General features: G+C 39.5%; 1 protein-coding gene across 1 annotated transcript; it reads left to right on the top strand.

Annotated features, from left to right (window-relative positions):
- The first annotated feature begins 3033 nt into the window (after positions 1–3033).
- On the top strand, positions 3034–11887 carry ccndbp1 (cyclin D-type binding-protein 1). The gene is made up of 11 exons (XM_017429249.3): positions 3034–3208; positions 3847–3906; positions 4396–4475; positions 4779–4860; positions 5078–5174; positions 5433–5506; positions 5781–5857; positions 6137–6396; positions 6562–6622; positions 9451–9497; positions 10566–11887. The coding sequence occupies exons 1-11, from the start codon at positions 3121–3123 to the stop codon at positions 10672–10674; spliced, it is 1035 nt and encodes a 344-aa protein (XP_017284738.1). The 5' UTR covers positions 3034–3120; the 3' UTR covers positions 10675–11887.
- Positions 11888–11957: the final 70 nt, after the last annotated feature.

Below are 11957 nucleotides of genomic sequence, written 5' to 3'. Positions count from 1 at the left end.
GAAAGGAGCAGAAACAGTCTGATCTGTTGTGTGAGGAAACCCTATCAGTCACACAGGCTTTACTCACTCTGTGTGATTGGGTGTCTTTTAGTTTGGTGATGAGTAATCAACAAACCCAGAAACGTCCCAGACACACACACACACACACACACACACACACACACACACACACACACACACACACACACACACACACAGTAATAGGCTTATCTAGCACTGCAGTTTCATCCTTTTAACTGAGCCCTTTTTTCCTCTCGGTTCGGGATGAAAGAACATTCTCTCTGCTAAAATCTAAAGAAATCTTCCTGTGGGTGTGAGAGAACATTTTCATTTTGTATGTATTTATAACCGACGACAAGAAAAACAGATTAAATGAGTCAGGCAGGGCCACACAGTTTATCAGCCATCAAACAGGCGGAACAGAAATAAATAAATAATAAAGAAATAACAGCCATTGATATTTTTCTTGGGAAGTCCATTAAGGCCAGAATTGGCTCAACTTCAGCCTTGTGACAAAATAAAAGCCCGTCGTCCTCCTTTCAGTCTGCAGCAGGGATCACAATGCAGGGGCTGGAAAAAAACAAAAGCCAGAAAAGGTTGAACCAGGTTCAAGTTTTGGTGCAATGCAGAAGAAAGGAGATGAGCTTCAGTGTGTTTACCAGTCAAATTCCGGCTCACTTACTGTCCTCATAAAGAGGCCAGATCTGCAGGGGGAGGAGCTTCAGATGAACAGGTGGGTCAGTTTTCATTAGTCAGATTACTGATGATACAACTTCTTCTTCCGGCTGCTACCTTCAGGGATCTCCACAGCAGATCATCTGCCTCCATCTCCTCCTGTCCCAACAACCCTCTGCAGATCCTCCTTAACATCCTTTGTCCAATACATCCACTAAACACGTCCAAACCATCCCAGCCTCAAACTTTGTCTCCAACCTGAGCCGTCCCTCTGATATCCTGAACATCTTCATCTCTGCCACCTCCAGCTCCAAACCATCGCAGCACGCCCATCCCTTTCACTCTTGCAGCTCTTTTTTTTGTCACAAATCCCCGCTGACAGTCGTCTCCATCCACTCCCGTCTGAACTTCACTCACTTCTTCACTGCTTTTGTTTTACTCTGCTCATTGATTTAGATAACTGACCCCAGGTACTTTAAGGGACTCATTGTGAAATAGTTTATTCCAGTATAGTTTTCCAGATATGTTGATATTCAATTCTGAAATGCGGGTACACCATTAATGTAAACAAGAGGCTTGGCAGAAACCACGGAAAACCACGTAGAAGCTCGAGTCACGTGACTGACCTGCATTAGGCTGGCTGTGTAGATAAACAAATATGGTGGAATTGGACAAGCGTAGAACCTCGTAGAAGACGTTTAGGTGGAAATGCGAGAGCGAATCTGCAGCTAAACGCTGAAGAAAAGTGAAATATCGAGTAAGACAACTGTCAGGAATAAATAAAGCTCTGCGGCTTTTGTAAAACGTCTACTGGTAAATTTACCATTTCAAACTATTCTATGTTTTATCTGCATACTTTACTTAATAAAATTAAACATAAATATGCACCAGTACATCCAACCTGCCAGACTTCTCCATCCCAATCAGCTTTTTCATTATTGATCTATTTTCAGTCAACGACTGTAGTTTAAAGACAAACTATGTGTCACTCCTTTGCTGATGATATAACCTTTTCCAAAATAAAAGCTCACAGATAACTTTAGCTATTAATTTACCAGAATCAGTCCTTTAAACTTTGCCTGTTTTTTTTTTGTTTTTTTTAAATTGTGAACTGCTAGCAATGAAGAAAAATATAAACTTAATTTCAAACATGCTGATGAAAGAATGTTATTGATTTAGGTTTCATTATGAAACAAAACATATCTCAGGAATGTTAGAATAATTTAAATCCTATAATATTTATAAAAAATATCAAAGAAACAAAACCTGTGGCTTCTGTAAGAAGAAGTAAGATTTCTGCTTCTACTTAAAGGTCAAAGGACTAAGAATAGATTACAGCCCACAGTTACTCAGTAAAACCTTCTAAAATCCTTATAAAGTTTGCTTGGAAGAATCATATTCATATTTTGAAAAAGACAGATTTGATGAAGGATTGTTGTAAAGGTGAAGTTATCTTTGTGGGTTTCATGATGAAGTTTCACTTTTAAAATGAACTAGATAAAATATTAGGTGACCTAAAGTGTCCAAAGTTCTCATGAAAAATAATCCCATAAGTGGCTTTGACTAAACATGGGTGGTTGTGACATGAAGGCCCTGAAAGAAGTGACGAAACTCCCCTAAAATGATCATCTTTTTAAACATTGGTTTAATAAAAATATTGTAGTGGTAAGCAAACTGTTTAACCAGCATCTAAACAGTTATACTGAGTTTTTACATCACTACAGAAGTGTCACCTAATGAAAGAATTTTCAAACTCATTTTGATGCACATATCAGGATCAAATATCAGGATATTTCTCTCTCCTACTCAGAGTAGAGAGACCCTTACTGCCACCTTGTGATGAAACTAAATACAGCACCACCAACAGAATTGAGGCTGCCTAAAAGAGGCTTTAACACTCCTAACCCTAGAGTCCTTTGAAACAACACAAAAACCTTGGAGTATTAAAGTCTATATTTACCAAATATGTTGTTAGTGTTGTTAGTTTCAATATTAATTTTGACTGTAAATGTTTTAAACAATGGGAAACATTTAAGTTCAGGAAATACACATTACCAATTATGCATAAAATTATTTTAGATTATTTTTATATACAGTGTTTTCCAATAAAAATACTATTTAGATATTTTTAAAGTTCATTTAAAGTGATTTTTTTTGGAATCCACATCATTAGGTAAGTGTAAAAATGTTACACAAACAAAGCAAACAAAAAGTCCGCCGACTTTAAGGTGAAATTTACTACATATTTTATATTATTAATGTGTTTTTTTATCCATTACTTACTGTATTTGATCATTTCCGGTGTCGCGTCGATATGTGTTCGGCCCCGCGATTGTTTCATTTATAATCATCCCCGGATCAACGTTCCATCCTTCAATAGTTCCACAACACGCGCGTTATCGCTGCCTGGCCATCTTTTCTCTTAATTCTCCTAATTTGGGTGCCATGAGTGCTGACAACAGCGATGGAAATCTGTCTGTGCCTTTACGGAATGTGCTGAACTCCATTCAGTGTATCAGAGATCGAGTCAGAGGTAAATATGTCATATTTGTGGCGCTGAAATGTAAACAGTTACAGCTACATGCTAACAAGCTAGCGATAACGTTAGCATGAGCCGGTGTTTATTAAAATATTCTGTCGACTTCATCGACATGTGAGGAAATAAAAAATAATATGTCTATGGTCAACTTACTGGTTAAAAGAAACACCATTATCTTTGCGTTTTATTTATTTGTTTAAATGTAGGAAGTTTGCTCAGTTCCAGTTTTGTCCCTAAATCTTCTACATCTTGCAGGCTAGGTAAATAAAAATAACCTTACAAAATTCAAAACACCTAAATTTGTCAACAAAAGTCAGAATTTTACACCAGCTGCAGATTCTGTTAGAAAACAGACTATATAGATTTACCTGTAAAATATCACAGACACTGAAAACCCTCTAACTGTGACCTTTGCTGATTTTTATAAACTAATAAGTGAAACTAACACAGAAGAAACAGTCATTAATGACACAGATTTTGTTGTTAATTAACTTCAGGAAAGACGGTGCTTTTAAGAAATGTATAAAATAAGCCATGATGGATATAAAGTTTAGGCATTCTTTCACTTTGAGCTTGGTTTGTCTCTAAATTTAAATTTATTGGAACATTTTCTTGACTTGTTTCCTGTGTAGACGGAGAATCGAATGAATCGGATGGAGCATTCAACCTCTCCAACTTCTGGGACACTTTGAGTTGAGTATTTTTGGATTTTTCCTCCTCCTGCCACATTTCCAGCTTCTTTACTTTTACGCTGAGTGACCATGAAGCAATAAACATGTTGTTCCTGCTTTTATTTTAATGTAGTTTTGCAAAATTTCATATCAAACGTCACACTCCTTTCTGTGCCTGAAAACCGACAATGTTAGTGACTTCTTCTTTGTTCACTCTGTGTATTTATATACAGTACCAGTCATAAATTTGAACACTTGTTTATTTAAATCAATCACTGCAAAGAATCCTAGATTATCTGTCCAGGCGGCTTTTTTGTATTTGCTTAGCTTTGTTTTCTTTTTCTGCATAAGCTTACATTTAAATGAAGACTTTGTCACATTTGACTCTGTTAAATTACATCCCAATCATGGTCTTATTTTATTCAGTTTGACATTAAAGCACTATAAAATGAAGTTACCATTTTAAATCTATTGATCAGAGTGAAAATATTAACTCTTGTCTGTCCTCAGACCAGGCGGTGAAGGCAGTGTCTCAGGAAGCCACTAAACTCAGCCTGGCTTTTTCCAGACCCCCACTGCCATCCTTACAGGTCAGTTTGTGTTTTTGTTTGCATGAATTAACTTGAAATCATACACAGCTTAATGTCATTCATTTAAGCTAGGCTCACAAGACGTTAATGAACTCGAAGAGAAATAAAATCTTCAACTAATACAGTTCATTTGACTTAATAAATGTTAATAATCTTCTTCTCATAATCTATGTTTATGAAATGATTTATAAACTGAGCTTGTAAAGCATCCAAATGTTTTGGTCTTATTAGAGCTACAAAGGTTTTTACCAAATGATTATCAGAGCCGTCACTTGAAGCACGTATCTGTGTGTATCTGTGCAGGATGGAGAGACGTTGTCGGAGTCCATCTTGAAGAGCGTCCTGACTTTGTCCACAGTGTATTACTGGCTGCCCAAGAGTCAAGGTAAACCTTAATAACTGTTTCTAACTTCCCAGGTTTATAAATAGGCTGTGCCTTGTTTCCATGTCAGAAGAAAAGTCTGCAGTATTTCTAAACTGCTTTAGAAAAAAAAGACAAATTAGTTGCAAAGAGCTCATCAGCTGCTTCAGATGAGTTAGTAAAAAGCTGATGTAAGTTTCTGAAGCTTGACCCGGTGTTTTGTGTCCTCTCCGTGTCTCAGGGGTGGTTCTGCGTCGACAGGTCAGAGACGCCACAGTCGAGGTCCTGGAGGGGGTCATTCAGCTGCTGGAGGTCATACTCAGCTCCCCACTACAGAGGTGCACACAGAAATCACACAAACACAGAGTGAAACTGGGAAATCAATTATTATTTTGTAATTTACATATTCTTAAAACCTCATATTTATTTCAGACTTCAGTAGTCTTCTAGATAAAGATATGAAACAACAGTTGGGAGGCTTGGTTTACAGAATGACTAACATTGTTCTGTTTTTAACAAAATAAAGAAAACAACTTGCTGAATATTTCCCTTGTATATGTTCTGTTTTATGGCTCCTTCCTGTTGGTGTCATCCAGTCTGACCCAGGAACAGCTGACATCAACCGGAGGAGTCTGGTCTGCCTGTGACCGGTTCGTCCAGCTACCGCGAGGTGAAACAAGATTCAGACAAAATCAAAGCTGTCAGGCTCTCGCTCAACACTTCCACTTTCACTGCTTTACTTTTACTTTAGTGAACTCTTTATTCACTTATAACACTGCAGTTATGTCTGTTTATTTACATTTAAAAGTCCGTTTCATCAACGTTTGAAACCACATTCTGCATTTATTACATCCATTCATGTCACCCATGAATCCCATGAATTATTCTATCTGCTCTCAGGAGTCGTGGAAACCTTTAAATGGAAACACTTGTTTGTTTCACAGATAATAAGGCAGCTCTGCTGGTGGTTCTGACAGCTCAGATCGGAGTTGTAAAAGATGCGATAGAGGAAATTGATCAGGTAAACATTCAGACACTTTCTGGTTATTTAATTTCTTTTCTTTTATAATTGCTGTGATTTTTATTTATCTCTGGGAATAAGAGAACCTGGCATTAATTTAACAGAAAAGCAGATTTTTGTTGCTAATTTAGATCTGCTTTCTGGTCTCCTTGTGGGATTATTTGAACACATTTTATGGTTACTATTATAGCAGAAACAGATTATTTTTAAACAAGTCATCTTTATATTTTCAGTGAATAAGCGTCGTATCTGTAAATATTCGATGTTGAACCCACACAGGCGTTATCCGAGGCCCAGGACCCGTTTAATGACGTCCTCGATGACGACCAGGATGGCGACAATCCTCGGGGCAACCAGGACACCTACTGGTCCGAGAAGGACCGGCGCGTGATAGGTCCGTGCCAGGGGCTGATGAAAGCAGCGGCGGCGTGTCTGCGCAAACTCACGCCAGCCGTCAAAGCCAACGGAGACTTCAGGGAAGCTCAGAACGTGGCCCAGCTCGACGACCTGGCGGACATCAGCGTGAAAATCAGCCCCGGGTAAACGCTCGCATGCAGAGGATTCTGCGAATGTTGAGCAATAAAAAGAAGCAAGTTTCATTTACTGGCTTCTGCTAATCTAACAGAGGAGCTGTAAATGTTACATGCAGCTTTCAAATGGTTCAAATGAAAGTAACTTTATTCCTCTGGTTGTTTTTTCCTCAGCATTGATGATCTGGCCCTCTGTCTCTACCCACCCATGGACTACAGCGGCGTAGAAAACAATGTGAGATGAGCTTCGATCACTGTTGATTTAAGAGTAGCCGAAGAACAGCCTGTGGCTAAATGTTTAAACCGCTGCTGCAACCTTTGACCTGAGAGCTCTTTGTTGTAAGGCTCATTCAAATGACAACATTTTACAGCAGGTCGTTGTGTAGATGATTACATGCCATCAGGAAGAAGGGGCGTTTAAATAATCAGCACAATTAGAGTGATTAAAAAAGACCATTTACTGTTGGTTTATTTCCCCCGTATAGTAGACTTCAGTGTTATTTTAAGCTTCTTATTCCAAACTATGAAATCAAACATAACAAAGTTTATCCTGAAGAGTTAACTCCAGTAGTTTTACAGATGTGTTGAAATGCAGTCTTGAAATGTGGGTGTGCACTCAATGTAAACAAAGCACTTCTGTCTGCATCCTTAACTGAACAAATGTGAGTGTAAATAAGAACTAATACTTCAGAATGATCAGACTTCTCCTTCCCAAACGGCTCTTTAAAGGATGTCACCATTAATGACATATCATCAGTCATTTCAGCGTTGGGAGCCGTTCACTAATTTTCTTTCGGACCGGCCTTTCTGACATTGCATTGAGTACTTTTAATATTAGTTAAAGTAAAATAAATTCAGTTAAAATCAGAAACCCTGACCAAAGGGAGAGGAGATGAAACTGGAGTTTTTTTAAATTCACTCAGTAACTGAGACCTGAAGAAAGGTTGAGGAATGCAAAGTGTAATTTTATGTTTTTAGAGTACATTTCATGATTGATATCTCTGTAAACAGAATGGATATAATCCCATTTGGCAGCACAAAGACATTCCAAGGTCCTTCTTTGTGTTTGTAACTCTTCTTCATACCTGGTGACACTCAGAAATGCAGCATGAGGGCGAGGCCGGCTGATCCAGTATAAACTCTGACGGTATCATGGTCTGCTCTGAATGCAAAGAAAACCTGCTGACATTATTAATACTTAACAGCGAAGAAATGCCGAGCATCTGGGACATTTTAAACAGAACAAAGTTTCAGGTTCTGTTTGCTTGGAGGCTAATACTCTGAACACTGGGATGGTGTTAAGGATTTTTTTTCATTCCTCAATCATAATGACAAACTATAAAACAGAGGTATGGCTGTTGGAAAGTTTGATGGGTTTGCAGAGTGACAGGTCGCTGATGCTCGGTCAGAGCTACCATTGAAATGTTAACCCTCCGTAAGTGAAAGGTGTTTTACAAACTCAACGCTTCAGGGGGTTTTCAGTGGACCGGATTTGCTTGAATGCACAACCACATTTTTCTGTAACTGCGTTTGCAAAAAGGGGGTGTGTAATTACTCTATATTACCAAAAGTATTCACTCGCCTCCCTTCACACACATGTTGGCCCACTCTGCTTCTATAACAGCTTCAGCTCTTCTGGGAAGGTTTTCCACACGTTTAGGAGAGTTTATGGGAGTTTTGGACCATTCTTCCAGAAGTTCAGACCCTGATGTTGGACAGGAGGCCTGGCTCTGATTCAGCTCGAAGGTGTTCTGTCAGGTCGAGGTCAGGAAGTTCTTCCTCATCCAGGTCTTTATGGACCTTGCTTTGTGCTCTGGTGTGCAGCCATGTTGGATCAGGAAGGGGCCGTCCCCAAACTGTATGACTTGTCCAAAACGTCTCTGATGCTGAAGCATTAAGAGTTCCTTTCTCTGGACCTAAGCAGAACAAGCCCACACCATGATCCTCCCTCCACCGAACTTTACACTCGGCTCAGCGCAGTCAGACCAGAACCGTTCTCCTGGCAGCGGCCGAACCCAGACTCGTCCCTCCAGAGGACACGTCTCCACTGCTCTAGAGTCCAGTGGGGCGGTCTTTACTCCACAGCGTCCGACACTTCGCTCTCGGTGATGGAAGGCTTGGATCAGCTGTTGCCATGGAAACCCATGAGGCTCTCTCCTCTGTTCCTGAGCTGATCTGAAGGCGTCATGGAGTCTGGAGGCCTGCAGAACGTTGGTGACCTCTGAACCCATTCTGTGGTTTTACATGATCGAGTTACTGTCGTTCCCAATCGTTTCGACTTTGTTATAAAACCACTAACAGCTGATTGTAGAGGAAATGTCCTGACTGGACTTACTGCTCAGGTGGCATCCCATCCACTGAGCTCCTGAGAGCGACCCATTCTTTCACAGATGGTTGTAGAATCAGTCTGCATGTCCAGGAGCTTGATTTTGGAAAAAGAACCAGTGCAAAGCACGTGATGAGTCATGCGTTCATTGTGCAGTAGGAATTATTCCGGGGGTGGAAGTTGTTCACCTGCGTTTCTCAGTAACTTCAAAAATTCACCAGGCCCTCTGTGGAAATGTAAAAAATGTTCCCAACAACAGTTTCATCACCCTGAGGACGACTTCCCCAGCCTTTCTCTGTAACTTCAGGAACATCTTCAAGAAGGCCAGTGAAGATGTTGCTTCGTACCTGGTGCCACTCAGAGATGCAGCGTGAGGGCGCGGCCGGCTGATCCAATATAAGCTCTGCTCCTCACACTGATACAGATCAGTGAATGCAAAGAAAACCTTCTGACATTATTAATACTTAACAGAGAAGAAATGCCAAGAATCTGGGACACATTAAACAGAACAAAGTTTCAGGTTCTGTTTGGTTGGAGGTTAAAACGTTTCACGTCAGGCCAAGAAACAAAGAGCCTTGAAGTTCAAGAAAACTTTACATTTAATGCATTTAAATACTTTAAGTCTTTCCAAACAGTTTCACGTCTGACAGAGCAGACTTCTGAATACTTTCTGAGGTTTTTACACATGTACACAACAAGTACACAACAAGTTAAAGCTTGTGTTTCTTTCTTTACAGGTGTGTAAATTGGCAGCACTTTTAAAGAAACTTCTGGAAATGATCAGGTTAGACTGATTTACCTTTTGCTCAAATCAAACCTTTTTTTAAAAATATTATTTATGGCCTGTTGCTGAAAGGCAAAGATGAATGATCAGGTTTTTACCTCTTTGTGTGTTTGTGTGTCTGTTACCAAAACATGTCATGAACCACAGGACAGATTTTAAGGTTTAAGGTTCATCTACAACTGTTTACCGTTTGGAGACAACCAGTTAGAGATGATTGTTTTACCACATATACTGGTCAGTCATGAAGAAACACAGCTTACTGGGTGTGTTACTGAAATTTAATTTCAACACATCTTTTAAATAAACTCTGAGTAATGGGACAGTGCTGAGAATTGTCCTTATTCCTCAGCCATGATGAAGACCAGCTGTGAAACAGGTTTTCGTCTGTTAGAAAAGTCATGGAATGTCAGAGTCGAATGTTGCTGAAGGCGTTTCTGCTGCTCCGTCAGAGATGCACAGTAAATGAGAAGAGGAGTTTTTCCTGTCTGGTTGAACTCTTACCTCAACATGTCAGGTGGTTTTAAACAGTTCAGAGAGCCGTAAAAGAACAGCTCCAAAATGTTCAAGCCCAAAACTTCCCCTTCTTCTTACCTTCCCAACAAACATTATCTCCAGCCTTTACCAGTAACTTCTTGAGTTTACTGACCCAAAGACAACTTCAGCTCAGTAAGGTTACCGTCCCAACATTAACTTCATCTTAGAGTTATTGTCAGTTTTTAAAGTTTCTGATAAAAACTCGGCCCCTCAGCAGATTTAAGTCATGTTTTCATTCATATTAACCCTTTCCTGTGTCCTAACAGAGTTAATGTTTGGACCTGGGTTTAAACTACTTTGATTAAATGTTAGGATTGGGTTGATTTGTCATCAATAAATGATCAGTTAGTTGGAGCCGATCTTATAATGTTTTGTAGTAAAAGCCGTCGTTTACACACTTCTTTAAATTTTAGTTTAAACACAACAATTCTGTAAAATTTGAACTCCGCAAACAGAAATCCTAAAAGTTCAACTGTTCTTTATGTTTCGTTTTTATTTAAAGTGGGTATTTCTGCTTGTTTTTCACTCTTCCAGGTTCAGTCACGTGTGTGGAGAATCCGAACTGACCTGGGTCCAGTTCTTAGACGGAGCCGTCGACCACAACCTACAGAAAGCCAAAGATCTCATCGCACAGGACGGCTAATGTCTCTGTGCTGTCGGGACTGATTGATATGTGTGTGTGTGTGCCTACATGTACAACACATGAAATGACTCATGATCTTCCGTTCACTCTTCAACAAACATTTCACAGTGAATTCATCCATCAAGCCAAACTGAGTGACAATCTGTCAACAAGTTTTAATTAAAAGTGGAATTTTCTCACAGTTTAAAATGTAACCAAACAGGAAGAAAAACCAGGAGGAGCAGATCGTTGTGACAGCTCACCTTTTACTCACAGCAGGTTCACAGATTTCCAGATTTCCAACTTAAAAGGTTCGCTCAGATTTTTCAGAGCCCAAGAACAGCTGAGTGGGTTTTACAATTTAGGGAAGAATCTGCAGATTATTTCTAACTTAATGGATGTTATCAGCAGATTATCAGAGAAAAACTAAACTCAGCAACAAACACAGAGAGATGAGTTTATAAATCCCTAACAGCTCACTGAGACCAGGCTTTATTTCTGCTGAAAAGGGGCTCATTGTTTCATGTATATATGCATATCTTTGATATGACAGAGGAAACAAAATGTTTATTTTGCAAAGAGATGCTAAAATAATACGGACAGATTAGTTTAAAGAGACCAATAATCTTTGCGATACTGCAGGTGCCTTCAAGTAGTTTGAGAGCTCAGAAAGAAGATTATAGACGTTCCAAAACCGTCTCCAAGCAGCTTCATGTTCTCCTGATCTTAGCTGACAGAATTATTAAAGATAGAAGGTTTATGGGATATCAGCCAACCTCTGAGGATGAGGACCTAAGAGGACGTGACCCCAGGTTGATCAGACGGATTGTAGAAAAAGAGCCAAAGAAACAATTCAAGCTAAACTCTAAGCTCAAGCTCTTATCACACTTTGAATCCTGATGGGCTCTGTGGAGGAAAACACAAAAAATCCTGAGTGGAATTCATTAAAACGTGTGTTTTCTGTAAATGATAAGACACAACAAGCTTTTTGGCTCCTGTCACATCAGGTGTTGTTTGTTCATTCTGGACGGGTACCAACAGATTCATTAATCCATGTGGGTATCAAGTAGATGGCAGTGGGCCAAGAACAGATCCTTCAGGCATCTCCCAAAGGTTACAGAAGAAGAACATTTTGGGTACGAGAACAGGAAAAAGCAGCTGCAGACGGGTCCAAAGAACTGAACAAATCATATTTTTCTTCTGGATTATTAAAAACCTTTTTAATTCTCCCACAGAGGTTATGTTTTCGGTTTATTACACAAAAAGAAATATTCAGAAAAGGTCAAACATGGAACAGGTGATAC

This window comes from Kryptolebias marmoratus, linkage group LG4 (assembly GCF_001649575.2).
Source record: "Kryptolebias marmoratus isolate JLee-2015 linkage group LG4, ASM164957v2, whole genome shotgun sequence".
Lineage (NCBI taxonomy): Eukaryota > Metazoa > Chordata > Actinopteri > Cyprinodontiformes > Rivulidae > Kryptolebias > Kryptolebias marmoratus.
Note: the sequence above shows the minus strand (reverse complement) of the source record. Positions and strands in the feature narration are given on the sequence as shown.